This window comes from Mytilus trossulus, chromosome 1 (assembly GCF_036588685.1).
Source record: "Mytilus trossulus isolate FHL-02 chromosome 1, PNRI_Mtr1.1.1.hap1, whole genome shotgun sequence".
Classification (NCBI taxonomy): domain Eukaryota; kingdom Metazoa; phylum Mollusca; class Bivalvia; order Mytilida; family Mytilidae; genus Mytilus; species Mytilus trossulus.
Window position 1 is genome coordinate 80,933,102 of NC_086373.1, and position 18,056 is coordinate 80,951,157.

At 32.6% G+C, this 18,056-nt stretch overlaps 1 protein-coding gene across 1 annotated transcript; it reads left to right on the forward strand.

The window, feature by feature from the left end:
* The first annotated feature begins 3,590 nt into the window (after positions 1-3,590).
* LOC134696341 (uncharacterized) lies at positions 3,591-16,298 on the forward strand. The gene is made up of 9 exons (XM_063558102.1): positions 3,591-3,970; positions 5,431-5,597; positions 6,380-6,426; positions 12,150-12,272; positions 13,552-13,676; positions 14,525-14,576; positions 14,856-15,050; positions 15,520-15,762; positions 16,230-16,298. Exons 1-9 carry the CDS (start codon positions 3,942-3,944, stop codon positions 16,296-16,298), a joined length of 1,050 nt encoding a protein of 349 aa, XP_063414172.1. The 5' UTR covers positions 3,591-3,941.
* The last annotated feature ends 1,758 nt before the right edge of the window (positions 16,299-18,056 follow it).

The following is an 18,056-nucleotide window of genomic DNA, read 5'->3' on the forward strand; positions in this document are numbered from 1 at the left end:
CGGTGCTGATGATACCCTCTTAGACTTAAAGCGCTTGAAAATGAAAATAACACAAGCATTTTCTGCATTTCCGAGTAACCCGTACCTTATCAAATAAAGGCAACTGAATGGTGTATTACTACTTTGCATACTTGCGAGCTTATGTTCAAAGGGAACCTCATAAAGGATAGCAAAATCTAGCTAAGGTCAAGTTTACTTTGGGTCGACATCAAATGCACGCTTTATGAAAATGCAACACTTTGTTTATTGTGTTTTCCGAGAAAAATGTCACTCAATCAGAATACATAAAGAGAAAACTTTTTTGAAACTAGTAGCAAGCCGGGAATTACGAATAACGTTTTTTTTTGTCCCATAAGTTCTATATGTAGGGAAATATAAATATCTCATAAAAAAGCGCGCGTTAGTGATACCAACTTAATAAAGGATTTATTTTTTTATTAATTTAGAATTACTAGTAAAGTTCATACATTTCTTTTTACTTCATCCGAAGCCCAACCAGTCACACTTCCTTTTCATAATGATATATGATTTATGTGTCTGATAATTGTTCAGAAAATTCATAAGACAAAAACTTATCTCACGAGAAAACACCAATTAGAAGATATTACATCATAGAGCTTGCTAGATTTGACTTTGATTTTGTCATGATTATTGAAAAATACGACTTCAAATATACAGTCCCGTTAAGGTGGACAGACATTTCAGGTTATGCTGGGGTATCCATCGGCCATAAGATGTCTGCCGTAAAAGAGAGACGGAAGATACCAGAGGGAGAGTCAATCTCATAGATAGAAAATGAACTGACAACGCCTTGGCTAAAAATAAAAAGACCAACAGACAAATAATAGTATAGAAGACACAACATAGAAAACCTAAGAAGTAACACGAACCCCACCAAAATCTTGGGGTGATTTCAGGTGCTCCGGAAGGACACGCAGATCCTGCTCCACATGTGGCACCCGTCTTGTTGCTTATGTTATTACAAATCCGGTAAATAGTCTAATTCGGTAGGTCACATTGTAAGTTGATTGCATGATCAGTCTTATGTGGCTAACAGTATGGATACCTACTGCTGTTGGTCTAAACACATTATGGATGAATGTCTGATGACCTTGTATCCGATTGTTGTTGAAAAAGAAGCAGCAGTTCAATGTCTCGAATGTTACAGGTCTACTGAAACTAAGATCCTTTCCCACCAAACGCTCTCCCAGAAAAACAAGAGAGCTCTCTACAAGGCCTTGATCCGACCGGAGACTCAGCTGAGTTTGTTTACAAATATAAAAGTCAAAAGGTAAACTTGCATGTTTTTTTATATTATTTATAGATTTTGTAAAGTAAATAATTTTAGTCTCTTTTCACGATTGTCATATTCTGTTAATGAATTCGATGCATATACATTTTATTTTGACATGAGGATATTAATTTCCTTTTGAAAATCACAATGCATTATAAAATCTGATAGAACACTTAGTAATAATACTATTTATATTTCTCTATTCAAAAAAGAAACCAACAAAATAAACAAATGTGGTTCCCAAATTTCTTAGTTATTCGTGTTAATTCTTTATCAAGCTGTCTCTGTTTACACACTGGCAGATGAATTGTAGAAGTCCGATAAGTATGACCGATAATTTTTGTTCAAGAAACTAATCAGAGTTATGTATCTTTTTACGCTAAATTATTTCTGCTGCAATTCGTTTAGATTTATGCCATATTTGGGATAGACAGACGGTAGATTAAAAACAATACATAATTAATAAAAATGTAAAAAAAAATAAAGATAATAAACACAAATAAAGTATTGCAAAGCCTCAATGAAAGATTTAATTGAAGCTCATATTCATAAAGTAGTTCAGTGATTTTGGAATTGAGAAAAAGCCGTTTAGTTTCGGGGAGTCTGGTTTTTCAACAGAAATAAATAAAAGATAGATGCAAAACTGTATTAGACAGTGGGATGAGACAAGTTTTTGTAAATAAAAGTTTAACAGGAGAATCAAAAGAGAATCTTTAAAGGTTTCTATTATCTCTATCACATTTAATAAAAAGACTAAACACGGGATGAACAAAGTAATTATTTTAGTTTGTCTCTTTTTGGGGGTTTGTACGGAATGACAAAACGATTCAAGAAACAATCAAAATTCATACGTCAAAAAGTACCGGATAGCCTCATTAATCTAAAACGAAAATCAATATGACGACAAACATCAATACACAAAACCCTTCTTCGAAAACTAAAGACTCAGCAACACGAACACCACCAAAATATTGGGTTGATATCATGTGCTACGGAAGGGTAAGAAGATTCTGCTCTTCATTTGTCATCTTTCATGTCTCTTGTCGGAAGTGTACATTTTGGTGCTATGTCACAATCGGGATTATTTCTACAAAAATTGGAACATATTCGTGACAGAGCTATATCATTACAGGGAACAACTTATAGCGTCCGCAAAACTTCCAAAGGAATGACCCGGCCAACTTAACCACGTAGATCACAAACATTTGTAGTTCAATAGCATCTGTGTAAGCAGCAACCCTCTATCAATGGAATCATTGCAGGAAAAGCAGACTATTGAATCAACTTGTAGAAACATAATTCATATGAAGTATATTCGTTGGAATTATTGAATTATAGAAATTGAAATTAAACAATTGAGAACTAAACTACCGCCTTTATCCATTACTACTGTGCCAAGAGCACCGGACTGAAGATACACACTATAATATTAATGATAATAGATACATGTTGAGTAATCTCTAAGTATGGCTCCGACTAAAATCTTATATCGCTTCCCCCAACGCATAATGGGAGAGATCCGTTTGCGCCAAAAATGCGTCCTTTTGCGCCACAACTTTTTGTATCCAATGCTACTTTTGCGCCACCTGTTTTAAAGTTACATTGTATCATTTGCGCCAAAAATAAAACATACGATTGCGCCAACTAGAAGAAAAATTACTTCCCTCCTTCTTTATTCTGACTTGGAACCGACAGTGTACACGACAAATGTTTCCTTTTCTGAGAAATACTTTCTTTTTACTGCTGCTGAATAGCTACTTCCCAATTTAATGTAATCACTATGTCGTAGCTTGAAAAACAGTAATTGGCGCAAACCCGCATAATTATACAGCACAGGCATTTATCTCATATTTTATCTTACCTGAATACCTCAATTTTTTATTGAGTTCGTGTTGTTCAACTTTTGTTTTTAGTGACTGTCACTATTGTTGGTTATCATCACTTGGAATTCATCTTTGCAAATTTAATTTGTAATACTTAATTATTTCTTTTTATTACAAAAATAACTAATTTCGAGGTCTCTTAAAACTATATGATTATACATTAGAATGTACAAAGTAAGGAATCTTTAGAGTGGGACTTGTAGATATGTGTTTTTAAGTGTCTTTTATAATTGAACTGCTTCATCGTCACTCATATAAAAGAATACAATATTTTCAAGTTGTGACTAGTAACTAATATAAAAACCATTATGTAGCCTCTACAGAAATGTAATGAATGTATATATCTTACAGCAAAAAACGGTTGCCATCAAAGTACCATCTTTGATTAAACTTTGAAAGGAAGGATTGTTTTTATCTCTGATTCTACCTTTAAACAGTAAACATAAAACCTCACAAGATATCGACTGTAAAAGTTTAATGAGCAATTACACATGTAACAGGAACAATAGGAAGTTCTGGAAATTGGAAATTACCGCAAATATTGTTGGCAGAGATTTACAATGCTGGCAACGGTTCATGTTTAGGAAAACACATAAGATATCTGGAATTCTAAATTAAATAAAGATATGAAGTATTTACATAGCTGTCCGTTTACAGAACCTTGTTCATTTCATTTGAGAACTGACAGGTGTTTTCAAAGATAAACAATATCTTCAGCATCTCGATTGTTTACACATGTTCTTCACGTAAATTATTAAAACAAAATGGAATCCAGCGTTGATGTCGTGGACAGGTAAGTTTTATGTTTGTATGTTAATTATGACTACCAAATGGTCGAAGATGATGTAATCAAAGCAGAAAAAAGTACTTTGAATTGCTTTGTTAATTTATGAAAAAAATGTGTTGTAATCATATTGTTTTACAATTTTGTCTTTTAAAAAAAACCCACTTTATTCTACAATTTTGTCTTTCCAATACCTGTACAGTCTTTATTTAGAGGTGACTGCTGGATATCTGTTATTTCGATATCCCCCGAATCCCTTTTTAATTATTTTTTCACCCTGTAATGTAATTTAAAGCACAGTTTCAGTGGTCAGTTTTATGAAAAAATAAAAGTTAACAACAAAAACCTTTTTTGAGATGAAGAAATCGACGGTATTTTTTAAAAATGAACGCTAAAAGACAGTTTGCAGTTCAATTGATAATAACGAAATTTACCTCAAATAAACAAAATTCTCTCAAACAAAGAACACTGTTTAAAATCGTTATTTTTTTGCGTTTAAGGACAAACTTTTTACAATTAAATTCCATTCGTCCATTACAGAATAGAAAGAATTAGTAAACATGTGTAAATAGAATCTATGATATCTTACTCGATCATTTTACAGGGCTTGCATTTAAAAAAAATTCAGAAAATTTCTGAAGGCAAAATAATGTTTGCTTCATAGTATAATGCTACTTTGTGTTTTCTTCCTTTTTATCGAAATGTTGACATAATCTGCTCTTTCGTGTTGAAAGCATGTGTTATTGGTATATTGCGTCATTATCTTGTTTTCTTAATTTTCTTAATATAATAAAAGATGTATTATGAGAAAATAGAGATTGTGCCAAAACTTAATTCAAGGGAACAAACATGTACTGTCTAGGGCAAATTCTATTGCTAAGTAACATCTTCCTTCATCTGTATGATTTGTGTTTTTGATTGAAAGATCGATGCATCGGGAATGATTGTACAGTGGCAAATGTTATATGTACACGAACATTGCTTTGTACTTGACCGATATCGAGGTTCGGACTTTTTACTTTGCTAATTCATATAATAAATATCTACAGGAATAATTCTGAATCCAACATGTATTTGCTCTTAATCCTAAATTCGGGGCAACATAAAAAAAAACAATACATCGAAGACAAATTATAGACAACACCATATGCTTTGCCCACAAACGATAAAAAAGCAAACAACAGTTCGAATAAAAAACAACATCAAAGAAAGGTGACGATTGAGCGGCATGAACTCCAGCAATAAAAACGGTTGTCAATCAGTTTAATCAGTTCCATCTCAAGTGAACTCAATGTGTCTATATGAAGCCAAATAATACATTGCTTTTAAATACATGAACTTTGACACAAATATTTACTAATGATAATCTAATCTAATGACGTCAGCTGTTGGTGTTGTTGTCCAAAATGGCAAGATTTTCGCAATAAACAATAACATTTTTTATGCTTTGTTTTCTGTTTGTAATTCAGGTGCAATGTTTTCGTGTTTGGTGGAACGTTTTCTGACAGACAAGATTTAACCCGAGTGACCTTAAGCGAGTACAATAAAGATCATATAAGTACATCGTCTAACTCCAGGGACATAAATGATACAGCCGTGTTTGTTGATGAGGAGGTCGAAATTTATACATTACCACGTAAGGATAATTATTATCTATAAGGATTTCATAATCATGTTACTTTCAATCAAATTAGGAGAAATATGTGATTTTAAAGTAGAACCAGTATTCTTTTTTCCTCTTTTGATTACAAACCTAGTTATATTCAAATGTCAAAATTCTCTCCTAAATCTTTAAACTAGTTCTCAAGACATAAACAATGCAAAATATTTTATCTTTTAGTAATAACTACTTGCCCTATTCAAACTATATAAATAATCAGATCAATTTTTTAACAGCTTCGCTGCGGTACATACTATTGCAGTACGTTTATATAAGATAAGATTAAGAAGACAAGGGCAACGAAGATGGAGGCGGTAGTGCTTCAATGAAATAGCAAGATATATCGTTAATAGGAAGCATATCTTTCCATCTGAAAAGATAAAATAGTCACTGAACGAGCCAAATCAACTAATATATACTTTTCAACAGCATGAGCTCTTTTAAAATTACTTGGAATTTTGACCAAAGAAATACAATATTCGTGATTCTTATGCCATATTACAAAGAAACAAATATTGTTCCAATCGTGTACATCTTATCTTTATAAAAATGTTGATATTTGTCTTTTTAACAATGTTGGAAAAAGTAAGGATGGGACATAAAAAGTGGAAAATAGGGCGATAAGAAAAATACAAAAAAAAAAAAAAACAGTGTATATAAATCGGTAACACATTGAAATATTTATTTCTAGCTAATATTATGAATATAATTTTATGTTTATAAAACATACTTACACATTGAAATATTATTGATTTCAGTTAGCCAAAAAGCAAGTTGTGAAATTTGGAATTTTTCGGACAAAGAGGTACGTTTCTACGGAAGCCGATAAGGGCCATTCAAAAAAATAATTATATGTCGTAATTACGACATAGCATGTCGTAATTTCGACATAACATGTCGTTATTACGACATCGCTATGTCGTAATTTCGACATAACATGTCGTTTTAACGACATCGCTATGTCGTAATTTCGACATAACATGTCGTTATAACGACATCGTTATGTCGTAATTTCGACATATCATGTCGTTATAACGACATCACTATGTCGTAATAACGACATCACTATGTCGTAATAACGACATCACTATGTCGTAATAACGACATCACTATGTCGTTATAACGACATCGCTATGTCGTAATAACGACATCGCTATATATAAAAGAATATGTATTATGATTGCCAAGAGACTAAAGGACACAGATATTAACAACTATACGTCATCATAATGCCCCCAATAATTAGAAAAGCCCCCGCATAGTCAGCTATAAAAGAGGGAGGAAAGATACCAGAGGGAGAGTCCCCGAAATGCTGTGTTGCAGACAGTGTTATTATTCAATTATTAGCTCCCTTGGTAAAACTCCAAATTTCATATTTAATGCAATTTATTGTTAAATAATTTACATGAAGCTTAATAAGTATATATTTGTTAATTGCATAGCTTTTGCTATTTGAATTCATTGGTTAAAGATATTTATTTATATTGTAAAGTTTAATATTTGCATCGTCGCAAAATCTTTGGATACCTTCTTTGAATACCTTCAGTGAGAAACTTAAATATTTACAACAAAAAATTATTGGTTAATAAATTACGGATGTTCTTACCCCAGGAGTAGATAACCTTAGCCGTATTTGGCACAACTTTTTGGAATTTTGGGTCCTCAATGCTCTTCAACTTTGTATTTGTCTGGCTTTCAAACTATTTTGATCTGAGCGTCACTGATGAGTCTTATGTAGACGAAACGCGCGTCTGGCGTATAAAATTATAATCCTGGTACTTTTGATAACTATTTGTCAAATAGTTATGCGGGCCTAATGTGCCAGCTAAGCATCCCATCTCCCTCAAAATAAGCGCAAACTACATGGCTTCTTGTAATAAGGGTGAATTAAAGTATCAATTACTCTAATGCTACTTTCAAACGTTCGGCACGAAATTCCTTCAACACGTTACACTTAAAATGCGACGTCGAAGAGGGTCTTTGAGTTCGATTAATTTTTGCAAGTTTTATTCGGTTTTTTATATTGTTGGTTGATTCTGGTTCTGTTCGTTTTGTGATGTCATATTATCAAAAAACTACCTCGAGTTGTGGAAATCGATATAATAATGTTTACCCTTTAAGTTATTTCAACTTAAAATGCAGTACTGTCGCAAGTAATGTAGGAAGGAAAGATGGGACGGAAGTACATGTATACGGTTTTCAATTTTTTTTTATCATAGGATGTTTAACTTTCAAGTTGAATATCATCTGTCATTGTGAAATTTCTATATCTTAATTCATCCCCAATACAAATATATCTGACACTCTGCAAGTAAATCGAACATTTTTACCCTTGGTTAAATTTGAATAGAATTGTATTTTCCCTGACACATAAGTTGTCGAAATACACCCCTTCAATTACTTGAACCTTGGCTTGAGAATTATTTCCCAAGTCATCTTCAGATATATACATTTTAAAATATAGTAACTCCTGGGTCGTCCACGAAAACGGCAAATAAAGATATAATCCCTTTTCTTTTTAATTCGATGAAACGGTTTTCGTTGCTGTTTGGGATTCGTCTTTCAATTACCTCCATTTCATGCACAAGTTTATATTGACGAAAAGTTCCGGCTTTGCTAGTACAGGAATTACTTTCATCACGAAATAGCAGGACAAATCGCGAAGTAAAACATTCCTAGAACTGGTATTAAGTGTTTTGATATTGGAGTCTTTAGCAACATGCACTATTTTTCGGCAGCAATCATTAACATCTTTCTCCAAATTTCATAACACGATTTGTTTTAATTATCATAAACATTTAATTGAAACTTTAGCACATTTAACGTCGGAAATTAGCGTCTTTAGGATTTTAGACGTTTTCAGACGTTTGAAAAAATGGCTACCGTTTTGTAATGTATTGAAGCATTTTATTCCTTTAAGACCCAAATATGTTGTTAATAAGGAAAGAATCTTGGCATGTTTTACTCTTCGTATATCTAATTTTTGTTTTGATCAATTATAAAAAAAAAATACGCCTTAACTGCTTTGAAAAATGAAATATCAACTTAGACAAAATGGCTACCGTTTGAAAAACGACTGTGTAGAGACGATTTTATTGAATCAGCAATATTTGAACTCACATGAGGCAAATATTTGTACTTTTATTAGATATTATTATTGTCTTACTATTTTTATTCATTTTCTACTATAATATGCAGTCGAGTCAAAGGAAATTTGGTAAAATAACGGCTTTAACGCCACAAAGAACCGACACATGTCGTTGTTCCTGTCAAGAATCAAGAAGATCAGAGAATAAGAAATAGGATCACTATACATAAGAGTTAAAACAGTTTTTCATAAATGTAACGTTGGATGGGGACATCCGTTTTTTCACATAGCTTTCTTTTTTTTAATCCTCAAATATACTAGATATTACTTAGGAGATGATCAAGAGCTGTAAAAACATAATTCAAAACATATATTGAATTTGTTTTAATATTGGTTCGTGTTTTCTAACACTTTAATTTTGTTTTGCGAATGAAATTTCGAAGATTCTGTTTTAAATCCTAGGGGTTGTAGGAACATCGCGCGTGCCCAACGTTTGAAAGTAGAAATAGAGCTATTGATACTTCAATACACCCGTATACCAACAAGCCATGTAGTTTGCGCTTATTTAAAAGGAGATGAAAAGCTTGGCTTGACTTGGTTGTACAATTTCAGTCCTTTAATATTCCACATTTCATTCTTCCAACATGTGTGACTGCATAACTATTCTACGACCGGTAACTTGTTCATGTAAATGAGACAGTGCACCCTAGCATTATGGCCCATGTTAATCTAAATTGGTATCTATAACATATATAAGTTTCTCAATGAAGATATCCAAAGAAGGTAACCAAAGATTTTGCGACGATGCAAATATTAAACTTTACAATATAAATAAATGTCTTTAACTAATGAATTCAAATAGCAAAAGCTATGCAATAAACAAATATATACTTATTAAGCTTCATGTAAATTATTTAATAATAAATTGCATTAAATATGAAATTTGGAGTTTTACCAAGGGAGCTAATAATTGAATAATAACACTGTCTGCCACACAGCATTTCGGGGACTCTCCCTCTGGTAGCTTTCTTCCCTCTTTTATAGCTGACCCTGCGGGGGCTTTTATAATTATCGGGGACATTATGATGACGTATAATTGTTAATTTCTTTGTCATTTAGTCTCTTGCCAATCATAATACATATTCTTTTAAATATAGCCATGTCGTTATTACGACATACTGATGTCGTAATTACGACATGATATGTCGAAATTACGACATAGTGATGTCGTTATAACGACATGTTATGTCGAAATTACGACATAGCGATGTCGTAATAACGACATGTTATGTCGAAATTACGACATGCTATGTCGTAATAACGACATATTTTTTTTTTTGAATGGCCCTTATCGGCTTCCGTACGTTTCTGGCATAAATATATATCTTGTGTTTGAACTTTCATTATTTATAATATCTTAAACATTAAAGAAAAAAGTAAATATACGTTTCAAACCGTTTCGTTTTTTACACCTTAAGAAAATCTTTAATCCCGCAAGAACATTATTTTTGAACAAGCTCTCTTAAAGACTTTTTATGTTTCCATGAAGATACATGTACATGATGGCACGGAGTGCTATATCAACTAATAGTAAATTTAACCAAGATTGTTTTAACTATTTGAATTATAGCTTTATTGTTAAATACATATAAAAGGAAAAAGGCGACTCTGAAAACTGAAGCTTTTTCTTCAAAATTTGAACAAAACCTGACTGAAAAGATTCTATGACAGCAACTTCACTTTTTCCAGCTGTTGAAAATCGACCACATTCTGAAATGCAAACAACTTTCCATAGATATATAAGATTAGAATTAAACTTTTAAAATTCACCTGTCTATCATGCCTAGCAGGAGAGGCTTAATCTATCCGGTATCGTTCCTATTGTGGTTCATTTGATTCTCTAAAAAAAGTGTTACCTTGATTTTGAACATCGGTATTGTTGCCTTTATATGACTATTTATAGACAAATGGTATGATTGCAAACTAAAAACTGTCCATCAAACATCATATGAAGTAGATGCATGCAATTAAAAGCAGCAGTACGGCCTTCTACAACGGAAAAATCCCATAAAGCGTATAGTTGGCTATTAAAAACACCGACATGAAAAGTATTAATTCATATAAAAAAATTTGACGAAAATAAAATACCTATGACAGACAGGAGAGTCTTTTTGTTGTTGGGATATACAAGTACCCGGCCACGTCCGCTTTGTATTTTTGTTAGATGTATTTCTATTGTATCCATCTGAAGAGTTAAGTCTTTTTAAAATTATTTTGATAGTTCGTTTCTATGTTGTGCTGTACAGCACTGTCCCATGTTAGGGGTAGGTTTGGGATCCCGCTAACATGTTTAACCCCGCAACATTCTGTATGTATGTGCGTGCCTGTCCCAAATCAGAAGCCTTTAATCCAGTGGTTGTCGTTTGTTGATGTTATACATATTTTTTTTTTCATTTTTTTTTTTACATAAATTAGGCTTTTCTTCTTCTCGTTTGAATTGTTTTACATATATTATTTCGCGGTCTTTCATAGCTAACTATGCGGTATGTGCTTTGCTCATTGCTGAAGGCCGTACGGTGACATATAGTTGTTAATTTCTGTGTCATTTGGTCTCTTGTGGAGAGTTGTCCCATTGACAATCATACCATATCTTTTTTTTTTATAAGTTCCAACGACAGCTACTGAATTACATGCTTCTGACTTGGAAAAGGCACATAAAGAAAGAGACGGTGTTCATGCCTAACTGTGCCAATGCTCCCTTACCTGGGACACTGCTGTAACAGTACAACATAATAAAAAAAAAAGATTAACATCAGTTTTAAAGAGTGGACACGTCAGATCGATACAATGTAGAAAAAAAACCATAATAATAAAAACACAGAGCGGGCGTGCCAGAGTCTTAATATATCCTACTCAACAAAAAGACACAAAGTACAGTATGAGAGTACTCGCAGTGACTGATAGCTTTTTTAAACGCTATATGTTATATGTTTGGATACGGTATAAAGCAGATTGTGTTTCGTTATTTGTAATTTTAATCTTTATTAAAAGATAGGTGGTATGTTATCCAATATCTGGGAGATCGCTTAAAATATCGATAAAATTGGAGGCTGGCATTAATGTCAAAGTATTGTCTTTAATTATCATAGCCATGGATGAGGTCTGTAACAGAAAATTATCTGCAATTAATGAGTACGAATATGTTCGAATTCTTGCACAACATATTTCTCAACGGTACTTTCTATTTTCATTACAATTTTGTAGTTTGTAACTGGATGCAATACCAGCGAACATAAATAAATAGAACATAACAGCTGTGGTGGAAATTAATTAATTGATGAAACACTTTCTTTATAAACATCGTGCGTATTTTCACATTTTAAATCTTTGAAAAAGAAATATATTCTGGGTTTTTTTCCCCAATGATAAATGTTTTTCAGCTCAGCCAAGGAATATCTCAACTATTTATAAACCAGTATGCCATTGTTATCATCATAGTTCGTAATGAAGACATTACAGCAACGGAAAAGATTGCCAAACTATGGAGAAATTTTGCTTTCAAGGTATGTTTTGAAATGTGAGCACATTAACACATAGAGTGATAACAAAATGTTGAGGATTGATGGTATTGACGAAAGAAGGTGGGATAATACGGCATTGAGACTGTAATTGAACAATTATTATACAATAAAAACTCAAAATAAAATATACATATCAACAAAGGAAAACAAACTGCTCTATACTATCGTTCAAAGTCTTGAATATACCACTTTCGAGTTCATCCGTCACCGGCAAAAACTCGTCAATTATGCACGCCTTTATGAGGGTTTGGATGGGGTTAAATGATTAAAGAATAATGCCCTTAAAAAATGAAGATTAGAGAATAATGGGCAAAAAAATAGAAGATTAGAGAAAAAAAGGGTTAATTTTTGGAAGATTAGAGAAAAAAGGGGTTAATTTTTTAAAGATTAGAGAAAAAAGGGGTGAAAATTAAATGTTTACAGAATAACAGACCCCCCCATCCAGACCCTCCTTTATGACGTCATTTACCAGATAGAGGGGGTCGCCTGTATCCCTGCACTATTTACGTTCATCAAGCGTCTAAGTGATCGTCTTTGTGGAGGATAAACTAGAAATAATGGTTGCTTTGTATGTACTTACTGACAATTCCCTAATGACAGCAGTGTTGATTGTCAATTTTGAGAATTCAATTTGCCGAATAATTCGTACAATATAGAATTATAGTTTTCCTACCACTCGCTCAACATTGGAAGGAAGTGACGACGCCCCTAAACGCACAAATGACGGTGATAAAGGCGCGTATAATTGACGAGTTTTTTCCGGTGACGGATGAACTCGAAAGTGGTCTATTGTTTTACATTGTATTATCGGGGCCTTTTATAGCGGACTATATGCGGTATGGGCTTTGCTCATTGTTGAAGGCCGTACGGTGACCTATAATTGTTAATGTTTGTGTCATTTTGGTCTTTTGTGGATAGTTGTCTCATTGGCAATCATACCACATCTTCTTTTTTTTATATCTTATTAACCCCGAGCCTTAACAAGTTAAAAGTTGTTTCTTATAACAACTTAGAAAGAATGTTTGAGTGACCTGTTTTGAAATTGCTTGATTCATCAGTTATTATATTACCCTGAGAAGTTCAAGTGTTGCTCGAACACATGTTTTCCAGTGCATGTATCTTCTATAGCCATTGAAACCTTGTAGTATTATTTTTAGTTTATCTGTTTATTGTTTGCCTTCATAAAGTTTCTTTTACAAATAACTTTTTCTATTGTTAAATTTATGAAAAAAGTATTTTAAAAGTATTCTTGTTACAACAGGGCATTCAACATGTAATTATCACGAATGTATCGCAAAATTCCACGTCGGATGTCATTCAGCAAACAGTACAAACCTTTGAAGTTCTTGATGAAAGTCTTAACACATACAAGCAAAGTCAATCCCAGTAAGTACTATATACGGTTAGTTGAGTTTTATAAATAAACTGCATATTATTTCTAATTGAGTAAAAGTCTTGTCAAATCAATCGCTGAAAATAAAAATCATTGTTAACAAATTAAATGTTTGAAATATCCTATTCACAATCGCGACATTCTGACTGAACGAGGATTTACATGACAGGTGATAAATGCATTGCAGGACACGCTTATTTTGTTAACGCGCCCGGTCTAGCTCATTTTAAAATTTGTGCAATTCCCCCCAGAATTGTTTGACCTTGATTGAAATCATCATAATCGATGTAAAAGATTTGTTAATCGGTAAAGCCCCAGTCACAGTGACACTGTCACGTTTCAAGAGCTACGATTTACTACGTTTTGAAAGCGTACAGCGAAACGCGAATATACGTAGCAAAACGTGGTAAGAACGTAATTCAGAGTAAAACCTAGCTTTCAAAATAACGGGACATTTTTCTTCAAAATGTCGTTAAAACGTAGCAATTATAAACGAAGTAAAACGTGACAGTGTGACTAGGTCTTAAGCTACTGTTGCCTTGTTATAATCTTAAATAAAATTTGGATAAAGATTAAATACAGAGTGACACCCTAATGAAAGCCATGAAGCTAACAGCTGCGCAGTACAAAGCAACACGAACTGCGCTAAATATTTGCGAAAAATTGTACTGGTTGCCTTGTTAGACAAATACCAAAAGCAGTATCATATTTGTTACTCGGCGAGAAAAACGTGTTCTATTATACCTTAATACTTTCGGTTTAGCACACCACTCAGTTTTATATCAAAGTAAAGGATCAAGTATTCAATACAAATATAACTGTGTGTCATACTTGATTTCAGAGTTAACAGACTTTCCAGATCTTACCACAAACTACATACGACCAAAGAAAAGGTAGGTAACTCCAACAAATCTTACTCTCACTGCGAGTGGTCCTGAAATAAGATACGGTTCAGACAGAAAGTTTGAAAGTCTAAGAATGTATAATTTTGTTTAAAGCTTCGCTTTTAAAAAAAAATACCAAAATAATTATTATCTTCTCTTGGAATTGTCAGAAATAAAAAAAAACAAGAAACAGTTATTACAATGCATTGCTATAACTCAGACTGCACCATTTATATTAAGACTCACTGCTAAACAACATTTCTTGAGACTAATTTCAATCTTTTACAGGGTTTTCTGACAATATTAACTACACTTTTAAGAGAAGAAATAGAAAACATGATTACAGAAAAAGATGATTTGACAAGACTAAAGAATACGGTGTTGAAACAAAGAAAGGATGTTGTGTTTAGTTCTACACTTGAATATAACAATATTGTGACACCAGCTGAAATTGGAAATATATTGAACAGTTTAACCGCGCAGGTATATTGTAATGTTATTGAATATAAAAATATACTATGTGAAGTCTTTCAAATAGAAGGAACTTCTGTTTATCTATCAAAATATTAGGTGCTTGTGTGACGGTCACTTTTTAGTTTTTATAAATTATCCTTCCTTGGAATGTTAAAACTTTCAATATGAATATGTTTTTTCTCCTCATGCTTTGATGACCCAAATATTTGGCAACCTTTTTTTTATTTAAGGTTTTTAATATTCTCCAAGTTCTTTATTACTATCGCCTTCAATTTATTTGATGCCACCTCTATCGATGGACATTTTGTAGACAAAGCAACGTCTAGCTCACTATATTATTGTATAATCATGACATATTTTTTAAAGTAGTGGAATCATTAGTATACAGACATGACAAAATTAGAAAGATTTTTTTTTATTTCATTTCCAATTACATTCGAATCTGTTCAGAGTTAATAAAACTGATGTATCATTTTAGGGAGTAATACTCAAACATGGATGCTACCATAGCGACGAAGGCGAATTCATCTGTGTGCATCCAAAGCTGTTTCTAAAACTTGTCTTTGCCATTCATATTGACAGCTGTAACAAGACATTTCATATAGCACCAAACAGATTCTGGCATCAAGACAGACCAAACAGGGAGTCTTTGGTCAAAGTTTTAGAAGACATTCCAATAAATGGGTTACTTATACAGTGTCTTCTACCACTACTATGGCAGGTAGTTTTTCATGATTTTTTTCTATAATACAAGTATGGACACAGACGCAAATTGTCAGTGGGGGTTAAAGGTCGTTACAAATGTATTGAAAGCTAGACTGGAAATGTGTATTAACAAATTGAGTTGATGTGTACATGTCTTCATTCAAATGCACTGACTGATAAAAAAGGGGGCTTCAACTTCCACCCTCTCTATGAATTAGTTGTTTGAGTGTTTGAATAGGGAGTTTGTTAATAAATAGCTGCACTCTAAGCGCATGATATGTCTTGATTCCTTTAAAGCTTGCTTAAAGGTTGAACTATTTTGTTTTGTAAAATTATTAGTCTATTTGTTTTCTCATTTCATTTGTTTTATATTTGTCATTTTAAGGTCTTTTATAGCTGACTGTGCTGTATGAGCTTTTGTCATTGTTGAAGGCTATTTGGGGACCTGTAGTTGTTAATCTTGTTTTAAATTTTGGAATGTAGCTGAAGTCAACAGACATAGACAATTCACCCAAGTTTTATAAAATGATGTGGAAGTGTTTATGTGAATAATTGAGATGGGAAATGAGGAAAGTGTCAAAGTGACAACAACCCAACCATAGAGTAGACAACAGCTGAAGGCCTCCAATGGGTTTTCAATGTAGCCAGAAACTCCTGCACTTATAGGTGTCCAAAAACTATAAAATCCTTTTTTTTTTTAGCATATATAAAAATTCATAACACAGAAATGTATAATCTGAAATTTATTACAATCAAAAGGGACCTTAGGTCAATAGTGTAAACAATTCCCCAAAGTTTAATTAAAGGTGATGGATGCAGTTTTGTGTTATTGTTCAAATTTTGAAAATTCTCTCTTTTTTAAGGATAAAATCTCTCTTCATAACATGGAAATGAAAATTTTAAAATTTATAAAATCGATGTGGAGCTAATGTCAATAGATATAAACATTTCAACAAAGTTTCTTGAAAGTAGGGGGAAGTGTTTTCTAGTTATTGTCTGAAGTGTGGATGATGGACTGATAGACAACAGTATACTATAATATGTTGTGTGTGAGGCATTGGTATAATAAAATGGTTTTGAATGAAAAATGATTAGAAACTGTTTAATGCAGTTATTGAGGGAACGACAGTGAAGAAATTGCTGAGATCAATGCGTTTGAATCCTAAGAATTCAATTTTTGTTGAAATGAAACAAAGTTCAATTTTTGGCCCTTTGGATCTTAATGTAGACCAATTTGAAAACGGGACAATCCTGTGCAATTGAATATTTCTGGCTATTGGCAATACTGTGCAATTGAAAATTTCTTGCTATTGCGCAATATTGTGCAATTAGATATTTCTTGCTATTGTGCAATACTGTGCAATTAAAAATTTCTTGATATTGCACAATACTATGCAATTGGAGATTTCTTGCTATTGTGCAATACTGTGCAATTGAGCATTTCTTGCTATTGAACAATACTGTGCAATTGATTCTATAATAATATAAGTATTACGTCTGACTTATATTGGTACAACTTTTTTACAGGAATTCCTATTCTATGTAATGATTAAAATATACAGAATAACTCAATCAAAATCAGAAGTAAAACTATAGAAATGTATCAAAACGAAACAATTGTATTTAACTCAACATATCAAGAGGAATAATTTGTATATCACATTAACAAATTGTATCAAATTTGTAGTATTTTACGCATACATTCGTATATGTGCATATACTAGGCCGCCATGTATTTTTGTTTACCATGCCCCTATCTTAAAAAAATAACTTGAATAAAGGCAATAGTAGTATACCGCTGTTCGAAAGTCATAAATCGATTGAGAAAAAAAAAACAAATCCGGGTTACAGACTAAAACCGAGGAAAACATCAAATCTAAGAGGAAAACAACGAAACCATAGAAACACTGAAGTGAACAAAAAATAAACGACAATGCAACACACACAAAAACGAACTATAAAATAAGAACTGCCATTTTCATGACATAGTACAGGACATTCTAAGAAAAAATGGTGGATTGAACCTGGTTTTGTGGCTAATTAACCTCGCACTTGTATGACAATGATTAATATAACACTAATATAAAACCATTACATGACAGGAATACAGTACAAATAAATGCAACATCATTCAGGACAGAGAAATGCACAAATATAATACAATACAATAGTACATTTCGACATGCTAACCATAGAATAAAACGAACATGTAAAGCAACATCGTACAGCACACAAAACAGCACAACAGAACCACGAACTGTATTTGACACAACTGGGCCAACACCACAAAGTGACGTCACATGTAAAGTT